Raw genomic sequence first — 17,837 nt, 5'->3', positions numbered from 1 at the left:
TGCATACATGTTAATCTGATCGCATGTTACTGACTTTTTGTGACAGGTATGGGACCAATCATCTGTTTGATTGACAGCAGAGCAGAGCAAGAAACCCAGCATGGACAGAGCTCTTTATCTCTGGAAAGGGGTGGGAGGGAGCAGAGTACCACTGCGAATGTCACCAACTCATGATGAAACACTGCCACACATCTGTCTCTAAGCTGACAAACCCACAGAGGAAGCGACTGTAGCTGTCAGAAGAAGAGAAGAAGAGAAATATAGGGAAACATAGATGTCATTAGAATCAGGTTATTTTTCTCAATGAATTGACCTGGCTTTAATATAGGGTCAACGAAATGCCATATAAGCAACTTTTTTGAGCGGGTTCATTCGGGATCTATTTGAATATGTGCTCTGTACCCTATGAGAGGGGATCAGGAATTTGATTTGAATTTTCTATGAGCACTCTCTTCAAAGTTCTGGGCCATGATTTCTCAACTCAAGACCTGACTCGGTGGGTTTTGCTAGCCTTAGTTAACTGCAGACGTAAGTAGTGACTACAATAGATAAGCACAGCCGTAGCAACGTTATCTCACACGACCATGCCAAAATATCCACATTTAGAAAATCAGTCACTAGTAAAAATGGCAGAAGTGGACTCGAAAGACTCACAGTATTAATTCAACTTGCTCCTTTCCATGCTCGGCTCTGTCCCCGGTAGCTACAGATCAGGGCAGGAAAGTACATCTGACAGCATTTCTAGCTCTTGCTCCAGCCCTGCGCTCACATGGTCCACACACAATCATTATCAGCTAATCACAATCATTCTCTACTAATCTCAGTCTTCTACTGAGACTTTGGTTAGTTCATGGACTGTGACAGGACTTGGCTGGAGCAAAAAAAAAAACCCTCCTCTGCCCTGTAGAACCATACCCACTCACCAGATTGTCTGCCCTTTTAACAGGTTGACGCTAAAACTGCACTACCCACAACCCCCAGCAGCAATGGAACAGGACCTTTCTAATTCTTCAGAATGCTATCTGACTGTAAATAGGCAGACATAATTTTATATATACTGAGATGGAATTTCAAGGCTGGACAAGCCATGTCTATTTTTGTTAAAGAGAAAGTGATTATGTGTCCTCTTGAATGTTCAATGAGTATTCTTTTAATATGTCCAAATGTCCTTGATCAAGTGAGTGATTGTACCTGGATCCAACTTGTGTATGCACTTCCATCTGTCAAAGGCAAACCTACATGCTGGTTAAGAGAGGGGGGGGGGGGGGAAAGATCATGTTTGAAGCTTACAACATAGTACTTGAGCATTACTTTCTGTACAATGTCCCTTATATTGTATATAACCCAAATTGTTGTTCAAGTTGAAGATGAAAATAGTCTTTGTTTTTCTGATCCTTAAATGGCATGGATATGTATATCTGAAATGAAACGGAGTGTTGTCTTCTGCTTCTGCCTCATTTGGGTTATATTTTAACTCCAAGATTCAACAATGAAGCACGTGAATCAAGGAAACGCCCTCAGACATGGCATCCCCATTCTGTTAACAGTACCCCATTTGCACAGTAACTGCATATCTTTATAGTTACTGAATCTCTATTCTTTCTTTCATAAAGGCACTCTTGGCAAGTTAAAGGTCTAGCCTTCCAGCCTTAGCTTCACAAAGACATCAAATCCATCCAAATGGATTTTTGGCTCATTATCAATCAGTCCTAGTATATAGTGTCCATGCTTACACTTGACAAAGTTGATTCTATTTCCGTACATCATATGGTAATAGTATATGTATATTTTTGTGATTTTTAGCTATGTTTAGAATATAAACAGATGAGATGTCATACTTTAACTTGCCCAGTGTGTCTTTAAGCAATGGGGCTTCCCTTTCCCACAGCACTCCATAAGGAGATGTTTCCACAACTTGGCAAAGCCACTAAGTATGGTTATTTTTAGATGTAACATGTTCCTGAATGTACTAAAGCCACGACAGAACTGATCCAGTGGTCATTAATGTTCAACAAGGCACCCAGTGCTACAGATTGCACAAGTTTTATACCAGTTTCCATGCAACAATGGAAAACAGGACTGTATATGAAAGGGTTACCCATCCTGTCGTTTTATTTTGCTTTTATTTTTTTTTATGTGTTTCTTTTCACATGCTCCTGAAACATAACGCTCGATATATTGATGTTTGCTAACAAAAGTTTTATTAGCTTTCCCTGTAGAGTTTTTGTCACAGAATATTAAATATTATAACCAATGTCTTTCACTTGAGTTCTCCTTGTTATGCTGTGCTTGTGGTTTGGTGTGGCTGCATGGCTGTGTGAGCAGGCAACAGTCTGCCTGTGTATTTAGATACAACTTTTCCTTTATATCCCTCTTCAGTCACTGTCTGTTAGGGGGGGAAGAAAATGATCATATCTGACACCCTTTTTCCTGTTCTCCTGTGCTTTCTCCTCACCATACTTGAGGCTGCCAGTGAAATGACCGGTTGTCCATGTCCGTTGTGTTGGAATAGGTTTGTTAGGCTATTTATAGGTGTCTGATCCCAGCGCTCCACCAATGCCTGAGCAGCTCTACTGTGACAATGGCCTGCCATTCCAGACACAGTAGCGTGCCAGGCAGCAGCGGCTGCTTGGATCAGAAACTGAGAAGGGCTGAAGGAGACAGACAGTCTTCAACAATAGTGTCCACCCCATTGGGTATAGAAACAATAACATGGCTAATTCTAACCTCCTCTACACACTATGCTGTGAAATGACACCAGTGACATCTGCTGTTGGTCCATCAACAGCTTTCTATTTGACACCGAGAGGGAGGATGCAGCGGACCGAGTGGAGAGAGAGGCTTTCAGCACCTCTCTTTATTTAGATCGCACACCCCTTGCCTCACCTCTTGTGTTCAGTTCATTCACAGACTGTCACTTTTCTTAACTCGGGAACCGCAAGTGATACTGGAGGACTTGTGAATGGTGTAGATAGGCATGGCACATTGTAAGGCGGTGTTCACAGTGTCAGCGGTGTCACACTTTAGTATGTCACACCTACTGCTATTGACGTCCCTGAGCTTAGCCTCCCAAAAGCTCTTTAGTGCCAACACTGGGTGTACAAAATGTTTGGAACACCTTCCTAATTTTGATTTGCACACCATTTTGCATAATCCATGTCTGAAAAGTCACAAGGTGTAAATCCTTCTTTAGCCCATTTCCCCCATTTCACCTACATGTCCCCTTCATGCTATGATCAAAGGATCATAGCTTTCACACGGATTTACCGTGTTAGTCTATTTCATGGAAGTGAGTGTTCCTAATATTTTCTAAACTCAAGTGTAGATCATATTTGTTAACTTGCAGTGGAGGTGCAGGTCATCTTACTGGTAATATTTGGGCCCTGGTTGCTTCTTTCACCAAATAGCAATTGAAGAGAAACCAAAAGAAAAAAAGAAATTTGAGAGGCTGCAGTCAGATATTTCAACATTACAATGCATGTCACCACATGCCTTTATCTTTACAGAATAAAAATGAATCCACTGTCTGAGAGTCAGTTGAATTTCCTGATCAGACTCACTTTAATCACCAAGTACAGGACAGTTTCACAGCACCTTCATGCATGGTTCAAAGTATGATAAAGTTTTAAATATCAGGTACAATAAGACTCAACCACAAGGTGAGAGGTCAAGGGTCAAAGATTAGTGTGAGATATACAGGTGGTTTGAGATTTATAGGGAGCTGTAGTGAACCATGACAATGTCAGGGAAAGGTAGGCTTGTAAATGCCAGTCATGCAAAGAAGCATGTGAGTGATGTGGCTCTACATCAACAGGGTGGTAGCCGCACACTCCTGACAGGTCAATAAATTAGACTTAATGAGCTGGGAACTGCCACATTCCCTCTCGTCACATGTTACATCGACTACAGACAAAGGACAATTGGCGCGCGGAGACAGATCAAAATGTTAAAGTTATTTTTAAAGAAGGCTTTTGGTGATGAATGAAATACAAGTCTTGTTGATTTTGAGCAAGATCAAAAATCCAGATTTGCAGTCAAATAGACCTCTAGCCGTCCGTTGGACAAATGTTACAGCATGTTAGGTCCAAAAGACATGCGTAAAGACAGTTTGTATGTTACTTTTATTCACTTACTGAGATATATAATGCATAAGAACTTCAAGGCAAAATTCATAGTCTCATTGTGTGGCAAAAATAATTCAAAACAAAGCCTCCCATTTCATTCATTCATTAATTAAGGACCCTTTTAAAAATATAAGTTCACAAGTGCGTGTCTCACTGACTGCCCAGCTGGACCATCCTGCTGCAATGGTAGCATTTGGTATGAGACTTTGTACGAGGTTTTGTTCATTGAATAAAATGTAAACATTATATAAAATTTTTTAACCTATATCAAAGATGTATAGACTTTATTTTCCCTACATATTCACCAGTTACATCACAATTCCTTGGTTATATATAATGCACGTTATGTCTCTAAATCCACCCTGAATCCACAGAAACAAATTTTAAGCAAATCCCAATCTGAATGGTCAGTTCTGCAACGATCAGATCTCATTCTTCTTCTTCTTCTTGTCTTTTAACGGCGGTTGGCAACCAGCGTTATAGGTGCATTACGGCCACTTCAGATCTCATTCAGTTTTCTGATTTAATCCAGTCTGATTTCTGAAATTCTATCAGAAAACTGTTTAAAACTGGACGCTGGGGATTAGTTCCAAAGTCAAATCAAGGAATCATCATTGGTCAGCTGGAAAGAAAAAAAAATGTCTGACTTCTGCCATAGTGAGCCCAAGTCTGCTTCATCCTGAGTTGCGCTGCACCATTTCTCTTGTCATTTACAGTAGGAGAAAAATGAGACTGGAGAATGGGTTGCCAGTCCTGCGGATTTCATGCCTTTGCTATTTGTATTTACAGAATCACTCTGGGACAGTCAAGGCATTGGTGTATTGTGTTTAGAGCAATGAAGTGCTTCAACCTTTAGCATGCCTGCTCCTGATATTCTAAACCACTGTTATTCCACTCTCTTAGCCCAATGTCAACCTGGGGGCAGCGGCCACTAGAGAGGGGTGTGTGTGTGTGTGTGTGTGTGTGTGTGTGTGTCTGCCTGTGGTTTTTGTGAACATGCTATACTGTATGGGCTGTATGAAGTGTGTGTCTAAGCATCATTTACCTGTCATTTCCTAAAGAGGGCATGGTTTATAAATATCGTCCAGTAGAGCGGAGGGTTGGGGGCTACAAAAGGCCACCCAGAAACTCCCCATTGTTCACTGGCATCATTGTTCGCCTGACCTCCCACCTGTCTCAGCCATGGTAAGTCACTTGATGTGTCAGTGTTGTTCAAGGTAGTAAGGGCCGACACTTGGAGACTAGAGGATGCTGCCTTCATTCTGACAGATGGATAAAATGATTATGGACTCTCATAGTTATCTGTACATCATTTAAATCTAGATCTAGATCTTAAGGTAGCTAATACATAAAGTAGGAGATTTTAAATGTTCTGAGATGGCTCTGTGGTCATAATTTAAGACAAACTTGCCAGCATCATAAGGTCAATACCAAGCAAAAATAAATGCAATTGTAAACTATTTTCTATCCGAAGGTTTCGTGCTTTACCGACTTCTTAGCTGATCTTGAATGCATACTAAGTTGTGTACAGACTTATCTTCAGCGCATCCTAAATTACAGACCATGTCTTTTCATGGGTTGTTCCAGGAATGATAGCCGCAAATTAGAATGAGCATTGGTCATTGTTTGTTCATCTATTTTCTAAGTCCAGATGAAATTAGATCTACATTTGTATTGCCTTCAGTGGGCTAAGATGATCAACTCATCTGTGGTGGTTTTGATGCTCTTAACATATTATATTTCGATGTGTAGTTATGTTGTGCACTGATGCTTGTTTTATGGCCTGGGTGAAGCCCACAAGGCCACATGATTCCTTTTCAATGCTATTATCTGACATGCAGCGTGACAGATAGAGAACACAATGACCACATGTAGGTTTATTCTAAAACATGTCAGGCTTGTGTCTTTACAATCCAGTTACTCTCCATGTCTCGTCCTCTGCTCTGTACCTCTTCTCTGCCTCATCTCCTCTCCTTTCTTTTTGCCAAAAGGCCCCCAAGAAAGCCAAGAAGAGGACAGCAGAGGGAGCCAACTCCAACGTGTTCTCCATGTTTGAGCAGGCACAGATCCAGGAATTCAAGGAGGTGAGAGAGTGAGAGAGTCACCCTGCAACCCGTGGCTGGATGCCCTTAATAAGCATGTTGCTAAACCACTAAGAACATCTTTGTTGTACTGACTTACATTTGGCTGAGGTTGACAGGAGATTTGTGGAAATGGAGTATGAATGTTGTCTTAACACCACTGTTAACTCACCGTATGGGTTATGAAGCCAGTGTTATTTAGAATAAAATATACTGTATGTTTCTGTCTTACACATACAGAGACACACACTCTCCGTCCTCTCTCTCTTCCCCTCTCTAAGTCCTCTTCTGTCTTTCCATCTCCATTGTTCATCGTCCGAGTATGCCCACCTGTCTACTGTGTGTCCCTGGCATGAATGCAGCGAGGCTTGTGGTATGTTGGTATGAGGGTCACTGGTGCCTAGACATCCAGGCTTTGTCATCAGTGATTAGGCTGCAGATAAACTGCTGGGCGCGCCCTGAATGCCAGCCTAAACCCTGGGGGCTCGCAGGTTATAAATACTTAACAGTACTCATCTATAAGGATGGCACACAAAAATATTGGAGGAAGGGAATCTAAAACCATGTGCGACAGCGATCGGGTATTTTCTTTCTGACAAATGGATTGAAGGCATGTGGAAGAAATGTGGTTGCATTCTGTTCAGAAGTCTCCCTGCTCAGAGAAAGAGACAGATGTACCTTTTACTGTGCGTTGACCCCAGGCCTTCACTATCATGGACCAGAACAGAGACGGGTTCATTGACAAGAACGACCTGAGGGATACCTTCGCTGCTCTGGGTGGGTTATCATCATGTCACATATCACCTTTATTCAGACAAATGATGTGAATTGATTGTTTAATTGCCGAGCCTTCGAAGGTCCACCTCTAATTGTTTTAAGAAGTAAGCCTCACTGAGTTGAGAGTCTCAAATATAGAACTTCTTGTACCCATGTTACTTACTTACTTACTTACTGTTATTTGGCCTTCAAGTATGACTGCTGATATAGGATCACTGGCTATTTGACCAGTAATCATGAGCCCAAATGCAAAATAGATCCTAGTTCAGCACCGGTCAGCAGCCTTACTCTGGGAAGCTGTGTGTATCTAGGCTCAGATATATTCAGATGAGACAGGATTAGTGTGATTGTGGATCCGTATCTTTCTTGAAGTGCGGCTACTGAATCTTACTGAGTGTTTCGTGCCACAGGGCGCCTGAATGTGAAGCAGGAAGAGATTGATGAGATGCTGAAAGAGGCTCCTGGCCCAATCAACTTCACCGTCTTCCTCACCATGTTTGGGGAGAAGCTGAAAGGTAAGGCGCAGGTGAAAATGGATGGCACTAAAGAGGAATTCTCCATCATAAAGAGAAAACTTAAGTCAGGCAAGCTGCACATACATTTCTACTATATTGCCAGAGCTGTAATTACTTTGAATGTATCTAGGTGCTGATCCAGAGGAGACCATCCTCAATGCGTTTAAAGTCTTTGACCCTGAGGGAAAAGGTGTGCTGAGGAAGGACTAGTAAGTGGCCTAACACTTTATGCAACCTTCACTGGGAGGAGTGTTGTGTAAACAGCAGTCCAATGTATAATGCATAGTCTATCAATCACAATTCACGACTGCGTCCAAGTCCGCAATCATTCATCCCAGTAAACATCCATCATCTGCGACTTTGAAAATGACTACAGGCCACTAACAGCTCCACCTGCTAGAAACAGACTGGAGCCATTACATTTGCATTTTCACGTGTCAGCTGATGTGATCTTTTCTCCTTCCTGTCCAGTGTAACACAGATGCTGACAACGCAAGCAGACCGATTCTCCCCTGAAGAGGTAAATGATCATCTTTTTACACTACTTTGTTACACCAGCTTGCATGTGTGGGCTGATCCAAACAGTGCAATAAGGACGAGCATCATCATGATGATCAGCTACATCCACATGAGACACATTCACACCTTAGCACGCACACTGACCGGATTTCACGCTGTCTGAATTTTTTTGTGAGGGATTCAAGATCTGATCAATGTGAGAGTAAAAGCTGCCTGTTGTTTGTTAGATGGAGCAGATGTTCGCTGCCTTCCCCCCAGATGTGGCCGGGAACCTGGACTACAAGAACCTGGTTCACATCATTACCCACGGAGAGGAAAAGGACCAGGAGTAACTCCTCTTTCTCAACGCGTCTGTCAAATAGGAAGACCGATCTCATCTCTAGACCATTGGTGGCGCTGACACCTGCCCCTTGTCCTTGAAGGAGATACGGACTATGATTTATTTACTCACCTTTTACGTTGGTTGCATTGTTTCTATACAGTATTCACTCAAGATATATGCCAGTGCTCCATCAGCCATGCCGCAAGAGGATCAAGACTCTCCCTGGCCCCAAAAAATGGACAGTTGACAGCATCACCACAGTGAGATGTCTTGCTCCCCTTTTGTCTCGTCCCCAGTTCGTTTCCACGTTCACCTGAGACTAATTGGATTCCTCTTCCTTATGTTACCCAGTGTTTTGTACAATAAATCAGAACCACTTGCTGATTTTTGTCATAGAAGATATCCATTTGTTACGTCTCTACATGTTCCCCAAATAAAGGTTTTCAAAGATAGTAGACAGCCTACCCTCCTTTCTCGTTCTGATGATTGGAACATTTGGTCAGATGTGGGCCCCAGTGAAACAAGGAGGCAAACAAACAAGGCACAGTGTAGTGAGTATACAAAAGAGCTGGTTCCTGTGACTGCTGCTCTCCTCTACAGGTTTATAGGATCATGGGATTGCTGCTTGCGCACATGGTTATACCAGCGCTATTCTTTTAATGCCATGTAAGGTAGTGAATGTGTGTACTTAAGGGAATACAGGATGTAGGGTTGGTGTCTTTGTTTGTGTGTGTATTTCTAGCAGATGTGTGTTGCGCGTGCACGCATGAAAAATGTTTGGCTACCCTAAAGAGAGGGGTTTAGTGAGACAAAGCCCTGTTGTTATTTTAGTGCTGTGATGATGTGAGGGGGGTAATGTTATACCACAGGGTAGGGCTCCAGATATACAATAGGATGCCACCCAGTGATCCTCACCACCCTAACCAACCCCACTCTGAGACCTTGGCAGCAGGGGTGCAAATCCCCGGTTGTTCCAGCTGGAGGTTCCAGTGGGGAGGGGGGGGGGGGGGTCGGACACGTCAGCCCCAGACTAAAGTATTGTCTTCTGGAGGGGAGAAGAGGGGCGAGAGATAAGTGCCGGGATCAACTCAGACATTTGAGCTCACATCATGCGGCCTGTTTTAACAGTCCTTGGGAATAGGTTGTGGCCATTGAGGGAGTGGAACATGCACACTGGGGAGAAATAGCACATTATCCCTCTGACCTCAGCTGTACCTGCTGGCACAGATCAATGGCCATTCTTTTAATATTCATTGATGTTCTCTTGGGTTCAGGGGTTAAGGGAGATGCTGTACAGATTGGCTCAGTATGATTTATCCAGTTAAAGTTAATGTTTTTACCTTTTACTTGATTTACATTTTTCAGGATAGTTGCATTCTGCAAAGATCTAAGTGTAGTAAACCCCTACAAATTGTTATGAATATACAAATACTGTGTCAAACTATGCACATACAACCATTAATACTCTACACACGTCTGAGTATCAACAGAAAAATACCAGGCAATAATGCTGAAATATTTTGTTTATTGCCAATAGGGGTGTGACTGATCAGGCAGACTTGAAGGTCAAGCCCGCCTTCTTGCCTCTCTGGTTAGCAGGGGGGTTGCGTGAGGACTCGCCTTGCTCCGACCGCACCACAGAGGGCAGTACGCACGCACGCAGGCTCAGGAAGTCCAGGGGCTGCTCACTTGCTGTAACACGCACACACACACATATGGTTTAAAGAGGATGCACATATCATGACTGCTATTTTCTAACACACTTTGAAAATAAGTTTATGGTTTAATGAGCTAGATGCAGAACAGAGTTAAAGGTTTACTTGAAGCTGCAATAAGCAAAATTTTCTAACCGCTAGAGGGTGACAGAAACCGCAACGCATTTGTAAATAAAGCACAGCAAAGCCACTGCACTATGGAGCAAAGCACGGTGCATAACGGCTAATAGCTAAGCTAACCGTACCTGTGGAGAAGTGTCACCGGTTACCAGTCTCACAGATCTTTCTCCCGCTGAAGGTTACACGTCCCACAATGACAAGCGAAGAGGTAGGTAGCAAGTTTACTAGTTTAACAGGTTTCCTACCTCGCTATTCCGCCATTACGAGAATTTTTTCAGGATTGAGAGGGGGAGAGCGTCGCTTTCAAACAGCGAGGGAGGAGACAAGCTAGTTTTAAAAAAATGAAAAGCTACTGAACGGACCGGAAGGAGCTTCGTTCCGCAGCAGAATTTGACAACAAGCTTTAGAAAAGAGGTGAAAACAACAACAACAGCTGGCTGCTGTGTGGATATTGGTTTATATCATTATGTCTCAATGAAATCTCCAAATAACACACGTTAGTTTCAGGATTGGTTATAAGGTCTAATATTGCTTATTGCAGGTTTAAATGTATTTTAAGAGTAAAGGTATGCATAGGGGTGTGATATCACACAAAGACCATGAGGACATGGGTTTTGCAAAAGGCATTTTTGGTCTCCGAGAGCATCACACTATTCATTTTTGGCCCAATATCATATCCCAGACTTTCCCTTGAAAGGTCAGGGGGTTAATGGTTAGGTAGTATGACTTCATACCCGGCTGGTCTGCGACAGAGGGAGCCTCTACGTTGGACGGGGTTACAACAGGCAGCAGGTCATGGCGGGCCAGCAGTGGATTCTGAGGGGGCAACACCATCTGTTCGGCCTCCTCAATGTTGGCCAGGGTCAGCAGCATCAGCAGCTCATTGAAACTCTCCTCGAGGATGCCTGAAGCACACAGACAATCACAACAGGGATGAACAGTTTGATAAACCCAGGGGGTTTGTAATATGCTGACAGCCCAAATCAACCACTTTCACCTATATAAAACGGGTCCATTTGTTTTGCTTAGGGGAAAACAGTGAAAGATCAGATTGCATGTATTTTTTCTGTAATTAAAAAAATCCAGATGTGCCTCATAAAGGCATACAAAAATGTAGATCTGATATGATGTAGGCTATATCTTCAGCCAGCAGTGTCAATGAAATCAGAAACAGCACAAGGAAATGGCACGTAGATCTTTTTCCTCTGTCTTTCTTCACAAAAATGGTTCATTATGTAGCTCTCACAGTCTGTCTTGAGAAAATATTTTATAACAGCTGACTCACATTGAGACCAAATAGAATTCAGTAATATTATTGTTTAGCAAGGATTAGAGCTTGCCCGTATTTATCATTGGTGAGAGATACGTATTCATGGCCATGTTTAGGAGGTTAAGATTTGTCCATTCCACCTACCGATGATCTGTGTGACGTTGTCGCGAGTGACATGGGTGCTGCAGCCCGGTTTCTCAGTGACGGGTGCTGGGTTTATCTTGGCAAAGAGGTCAGCGATGCCAGTCATCAGCTGGTCCACGCGCTTCAGAACCAGGGTGCACTGGTTTTCCATGGAGTTGCCCAGGCTGCGCTGCTTCTCCAGCTGGACCTGCAGTACAGTAAGAGACGGGAACAGAAAGACAACACAGCCTCTTCAACTCTTTCAAAACACACAGTTTGATTTGGTTAGAAACTATCCCTAACCTAGGTACAATCAATAAAGAGACGATTCCACCTGGATCAGGACATTTAGATGTTACAGTTCCAAAGCAGAAGTTTATAAAGACTCACCTCCAGATCCTTCAGCTGGCTCTTACACTGATCGTCATGTCCTTCATTCTCCAGCTCAAGGAGCTGAATGTCACTCTGGGAGAGGAACATACACACACACACACACACACACACACACACACACATCAATAACACCTACAGTATATTATACTATTACTATAGTATTACTATAACTATACTATACTAAACTATACTATACTGTACTGTACTGTACTACCCTACACTGTATTGTACTGTACTGTACTATACTATACTATACAATACTATACTATACTGTACTGTACTGTACTATCCTACACTGTACTGTACTGTACTGTACTGTACTGTACTACTATACTATTATTAGGCCTATACTGTACTGTACTGTACTGTACTATACTATACTATACCATTATTAGGCCTATACTATACTATACTATTATTAGGCCTATACTATACTGTACTGTACTGTACTATACTATACCATTATTAGTAGGGTATCCTACTATTTACTTAAATGTTGCTCTTTTCCACCTCTGTCCTCCTATCTGAATTTAATCCCTGTTTATTATTGTTTCACTGCTTTTTAAATTCACATTTTGAGAATTCTGCTTTTATTTTGACTGTCAAAGCACTTTGTAAACTCTGTTTTTAAAGGTGCTATATAAATAAAGTTATTATTATTATTATTATTATTATTATTAGGCCTATACTATACTGTACTGTACTGTACTGTACTATACTATACTATACTATACTATACTATACTATTACTTGTGTGTGCATGTGTGTGTGAGCATGTACATGCCTTCAGCTTGTCAATGCAGTTGTTCAGCATGTTGCTCTTGTTGTGCAGCTCGTTGATGTAATTGAAGAGAGCAAAATTCTTCTCTTCATTGTCAATGAACTTCTCGGCTATCTGGCGCAGGTCACGTTCTCCAGTCACCTCCAGGAGCGTACGGTGAACCGTTTCCAGCTTCTCAGCTTCCATCTGATCTTGCTGGGCTATCTTAGCCTCTGCACCAATGAAATGATAACACTTTAGGACTATTAACCAGTCAGCACATGTGGAATTATACTGGAAATGATGCCTGCTTAGTCTAAACTCGGATTACGATGACATTCAGTGATGTGGGTGGGTAGATGGGATTCTTCATGGAAAATCATACTTCTCTTCTTGGACTCCTCAATTTCTCCACTAGGAACAATGTCCTGCAACTTCTTCTCCATGAAGTTGTGCAGTTTGATCTGATGGTCGATGCCAACCTTCAGTTTCATCATCCTCATGTGGAACTGGGCTGTCTCTGTCTTGCTGCGCTCCCTCACCTCTAGCATACGGGTCAGGGCCTCTGACCTACAGCACACACACACTAAGTCAGAGATATACACATAGAACTTCATGGGTTACAAAGACCAATATACCAAGCCAGTGCTACTGTACACACACACACACACACACACACACACACACACACACAAACATACCTCTGGTTGTAGGCATTGACTGACTTCTCTGCCAGTTCCTCCATGATATTGTGCTGTGTTGCCAGCTGTTGGTTAAGTTTCTTATGAATCTTGCACAGTGTGCCCCTCTGCTTCAGCAGGTGGTCAATGTCTTCACGGAGAGCCTTGTTCTTGGATAGCAACTTATCAAACTTTTTGGTTTCCTAAAAGACAAAAATTAGGGCTGAGGTTCAAATTAGGGACAATTAGTAGGGTTCATTAGTTAGGAATAAGCATAGGATTGTGGATAACACCGACTTAGAAGACTGATGGATGAAGATGAGGTTTGAGTGTTAAAGTTTGGGTTAGCATGGAGGGGGGAGCATTTTATGAAATAAGGTTCTTGTTTGGGAGGTTAGTTGGTGGCCATGGGGGTTTCAGTTTAAAATTAGAGTTAGCATTAAGGTAAGGATTGAACAGTATGGGATGGAAATTAAGTTGATATAGTAGCGTGGGTGTCATGAATAAACCTGTGGTTTTAGAGTTAGGGTCTTTTTGTTGTGGTTACATTAGCATTAGTACCTGGTCAAGTTTGTTTTCTAGGATGAGGACATGTTTCCTCTCATGGCGGTGTTTCTCCTGTTGTTTGAGCCTGCCACCTGAAGCTGCCTGCCTCTCCTGAATCCTGCTCTGTACCTCGTTGATCTGGAGCCACACAGGAAAACAGCTCAGGCCACAAAACTTAATGGACTACACTGTTATGTCTCTGTCACCAGGGGGGGGCAGTCTGTAATTTGACCTTATTGACTGTCCTCATAGTGACAGAGAATAATATGGTATATTATTACGCCATCTCAAAACCTTGAGATGGCGTAGACATTTACAGTACAGTATATTTCTGTGTAAGCCATAAAAATAGCTTATATGTAACATATTTCTGTGTATTTTACCTTGCAATCCAGAGAGGCCAAATGTTCCTTCTGCTGTCTGATGAGCTGCTTGTAATGGTCATTTTTTGCCAAGACGTCTTTGTATTCCTCCTCAAGGATTTCTGTTCCCATTTTAGTCTAAGGGTGTGACAACATTCAACATTCAAACTATTATTTTTGCAGATGTATCTTTGTTTTTTGCTTTGCTCCGTAGATATCTTACATCAGATAATCTACAGTATGAAGGAATCCTGTATGTTTGTTAGATATCAAATTTCAAATTCAAATCCAAACAAATATGTGTTGTCAAAGCATTTGTAAATTTGTAAATTTGTAAACATGCCTAAAGTTCCAGCTGAGTAACCTGTCAGTGTATGTGAGTCTGGTCCAGCAGAGAGGCCACTTACTACACAAGCCAAAGGTTTGTGGATGCAAGTACCAAAATCATATCTATTCAGAAAAGAATGATTGTAAAGCTATTTCAAAAAAGGATTTTGATAGTTATGACAACATGCCCCACCCAGGCTTTCCTGACTAAGGTCCCTTCTCTGAGCACACAGCTTCATTAAACCATTCAAATGTATTATCAGGTTATAGCTGATACTTGCTTTTATGTGTCACAATGTGTAATTATTTTGATTCCTTTATAAGAAAAAAATTAGATTTTCATTATTTACTTTCAGGTATACAAGTTGCTTTTATGTTAGAGTGTTTTGCCTTAGACTGTTATATTCAACATAGGTAACCTCTTAAGAAAGTGAACATTTTTGTAATTGGACTTTTGGCTCCAAAATATTTAGTTTTCAGAAATAAAGCCACTGAGACAACTTACCCACGTGACAACTTACCCCGCTCTAAGGCAATTCTCTGTCTGTGTAGCCTACTTGTACAAGGCCTTTTTTTAAACACTGGACACAAGACGCATTCCTCTTCTCCATTACAGTCAAAATAACTAAAACCAAACATTTATGAGAAAAAAAAACAAGACACTTCTCAAGACACTTCTCATTTGACATAGAATCAAAATAAAAACGAATCCAATTTGCAAATCAATCATAACCGTGTTATCTGCACCCACCGAATAATAACCTCAGTGACTGCAGCCCCTGGCTTTGGACGTCTATAGCACATGATTATCCTCTAGCGGCCGTTCAAGTGAATCAAATAAACAGAATGGGGACTGAAGGGCTGCTGGTGTATATATGGCCACAATATGCATAATACGGCCTATACGAAAAATAACTATATTAATCCAACAATACATTCTAGGAAAGGTAGTCTATACATGTCGCCACAAATATAAAATATCATGCAGCTTCTATAGGCCAAACATTATACCACTGAAATCCTAATGGCAATCGCATAGGAGCTAAAGAAAAATACCATCAATGACGATAAGGTCACTATAATGTCGTTGTACCACAGACTCGCTGCAAATCCCTATAGGGATTTTACAGCAATATCATAAGTATTATTCGTTGGGGGAAGCAGTTTACATCGCTGAGAGTTTAGTTAGTGGAGGAAGTCTGTTTAGACAGTGCTGAGTTTACCTGTTCTATTGTATTCTACACTACTCTACACTATTCTATTCTAGGTTGTACCGTGCTGCAGCTGCACCGCTAGATGTCCCTCGCGGCTCGCCGTCAGGCAGCTGGCCCGGCTCTGCTCCGCTCCGCTCTGGATGTGGAGCTGTTGGAGGCTCCAGAGGGGGGCGAGCTGTGTGTGACCGCTCTGTTTGAGGCTCGTCGAGCAGCAGGGAACTTGAAAACTTCACTGCATTCAGCGGGCAGATCTGTGATCTGAGGTTGGCGTATTACAGCCGAATCGACGGTAGTCGTCCAGCTGTGATCGACAGAAGAGGACCGGCTCGGTTCGCAGCGCAGAAGCGATTTCCGGCACCATGGATGATTTAGGTAAGTTCGCTCGCCTTGGCATCATAACATTAAATTAGCCTGTGCATTGTTATTCATGTGACCAAACGTCCACATGCTTGCGCTAGATCCGTATCAAACCAGCTGAGGTTTTCAGAGGGTCGGCAGCTGTTTGTTTGGCTCAGCGGTGGAAATGTACCCAGGTATCCAGGTTAAGCTGCTCACCGCGCGGGGTTATGCTCAGACAGGCCCCGCGTGCTGAAATGTTTTCAGGAAGCATCGGGCAGCAGGCTAATTTCGATAATTAGCTTGATGTGTTGATTAGCAGATTTGTCTACATATTTATAACACGCGTAGTTGGGTGAACGTCAGCCAGCGGTTCCTACAACGCGCTGGCTGGAGCTTGGTGTGTTCTTTTGGGTGAAGTTATTCTTTCACAATTCCCCCACACCATGCAGACAGCCAGGGATGATGGGCTGCAGCAGGGCTTCACAAACTTTTTACTGCACGGGACTCACAGATAGATATGCCTTACACTAAGGACCCTCATTTGATGAGACACTGACCTGAGGAGCCCCATCTGAGAGGATTTGTTGTATATGACTTTATGGTTTACATAACAGTCTATGGTGCAGGTGGGAAGCTAACTGGGTGCAGTGAAACCTGTGATGAAAACAGTCTCCCTTACACCTTCGCTCATTGAGCAAACTTCTAGAGCGTGTAGTCTTTTGTTGGTGAACTTAAACTGTTGCTCATTTAGCTGGGGACCCCCTGGGATCCTTTCAAGGCCCCCTGGAGGTCCACAGGAAACCACTGAGCTCCAGTGTATAGTCTTGATTCCACACAGATCCACATACTGGTGCTATATTTGCTCAAATATAGCAGACGGATCCAGCAGAATTGTGCTGCGCTTTCTGTGTTTGCTGCTGCCTGTAAGGATAAGACTAACACGCTGGCTTATCACACTTGGTGACAGCAGAAAATGTATTGCCTCGGGCTAGGTTGTGACAGGGAAAATGTCTGGAGCTCAGCACTGTTCTTGATGTACAAGATTCCCTGGTTCTCCAGATTCCCTCTTAAGGCTGCTCTTTTGCTGTTTAGTTACTTAAAATTCGCCAAATAGTAGAGAGCCAGGTTAAATATACAGCTTTCATGTTTTGGCTGTTGGGATTGTTCCACACCTTGTAGGATCTCTCATTAATTTATTTCAGTAGCCTAGAATAACTTAAACAAGCAGCTGTGAAGTCCCCCTCAGTGATGTAAAACAGTATGCTCTGTGATAAAAGCAGAGGGGAAATCTCAGAGGTAATGCAGCTTGCACAATGCTGTCAGCACCAGGGATTTTTTTTTATTCTTAATGTTTAAAAGTCTTTAAGCTTTACCCTGGCAACTGTAAGGTTAAGTTTAGTAGGACATCCGTGAAACACATCGAGGGAGTCATGTTCATTGGATGCTAAAAAAAAACACCAGAATGCATTCGTAAAGTCAAAGATGATAAATGTCCTGCTGAAGTCAGCCAAAAGGTATTACCATCCTGCGGACTGCAGGTGCACTTACTATCAGAAATAAGCTACAACTATTCTACGTTCACATTTCATTGCCATTCCCAGTACAGATCGTCTGTTATCTTATGCAATACCTGTTCAAGCTGTTTGTTAG

General features: G+C 42.4%; 4 protein-coding genes across 5 annotated transcripts in view; 3 read left to right on the top strand and 1 right to left on the bottom strand.

Moving 5' to 3' along the window:
• Nucleotides 1-2,230, top strand: part of cita (citron rho-interacting serine/threonine kinase a) — a 39,414-nt gene extending 37,184 nt beyond the window's left edge. Inside the window, exon 49 of the mRNA XM_071894432.2 lies at nucleotides 47-2,230. Coding sequence (XP_071750533.1) covers nucleotides 47-70 — 24 coding nt within the window. The 3' untranslated portion in view covers nucleotides 71-2,230. The remainder of the gene's footprint in view (nucleotides 1-46) is intronic.
• A 3,009-nt stretch (nucleotides 2,231-5,239) lies between these two features.
• myl2a (myosin, light chain 2a, regulatory, cardiac, slow) lies at nucleotides 5,240-8,790 on the top strand. Its single transcript, XM_071894406.2, has 7 exons — nucleotides 5,240-5,309; nucleotides 6,116-6,208; nucleotides 6,907-6,982; nucleotides 7,393-7,497; nucleotides 7,628-7,706; nucleotides 7,969-8,017; nucleotides 8,244-8,790. Exons 1-7 carry the CDS (start codon nucleotides 5,307-5,309, stop codon nucleotides 8,346-8,348), a joined length of 510 nt encoding a protein of 169 aa, XP_071750507.1. The 5' UTR covers nucleotides 5,240-5,306; the 3' UTR covers nucleotides 8,349-8,790.
• A 1,066-nt stretch (nucleotides 8,791-9,856) lies between these two features.
• On the bottom strand, nucleotides 9,857-16,027 carry LOC139907907 (coiled-coil domain-containing protein 63-like). 2 transcript variants are annotated; one of them, XM_078283490.1, is made up of 10 exons: nucleotides 15,909-16,027; nucleotides 14,329-14,445; nucleotides 13,961-14,083; nucleotides 13,421-13,602; nucleotides 13,105-13,289; nucleotides 12,744-12,952; nucleotides 11,957-12,031; nucleotides 11,588-11,774; nucleotides 10,908-11,078; nucleotides 9,857-10,030 (listed from the first exon to the last, which is right to left on the bottom strand). In XM_078283490.1, exons 2-10 carry the CDS (start codon nucleotides 14,437-14,439, stop codon nucleotides 9,888-9,890), a joined length of 1,386 nt encoding a protein of 461 aa, XP_078139616.1. In that variant the 5' UTR covers nucleotides 14,440-14,445; nucleotides 15,909-16,027; the 3' UTR covers nucleotides 9,857-9,887. The 2 variants fall into 2 exon arrangements, with proteins under 2 accessions (XP_078139616.1, XP_078139617.1); XM_078283491.1 differs by lacking the exon at nucleotides 15,909-16,027 and adding an exon at nucleotides 15,156-15,230.
• Nucleotides 16,028-16,056: 29 nt separating this feature from the next.
• LOC139907913 (paxillin-like) overlaps nucleotides 16,057-17,837 on the top strand; it is a 30,167-nt gene continuing 28,386 nt past the window's right edge. The window contains exon 1 of the mRNA XM_071894427.2: nucleotides 16,057-16,220. Coding sequence (XP_071750528.1) covers nucleotides 16,208-16,220 — 13 coding nt within the window. The 5' untranslated portion in view covers nucleotides 16,057-16,207. The remainder of the gene's footprint in view (nucleotides 16,221-17,837) is intronic.

The sequence above is a fragment of the Centroberyx gerrardi genome, chromosome 5 (assembly GCF_048128805.1).
Source record: "Centroberyx gerrardi isolate f3 chromosome 5, fCenGer3.hap1.cur.20231027, whole genome shotgun sequence".
In the NCBI taxonomy this organism is placed as follows: domain Eukaryota; kingdom Metazoa; phylum Chordata; class Actinopteri; order Beryciformes; family Berycidae; genus Centroberyx; species Centroberyx gerrardi.
The sequence above is the reverse complement of the archived record's forward strand: the minus strand, read 5'-3'. Positions and strand labels throughout refer to the sequence as shown.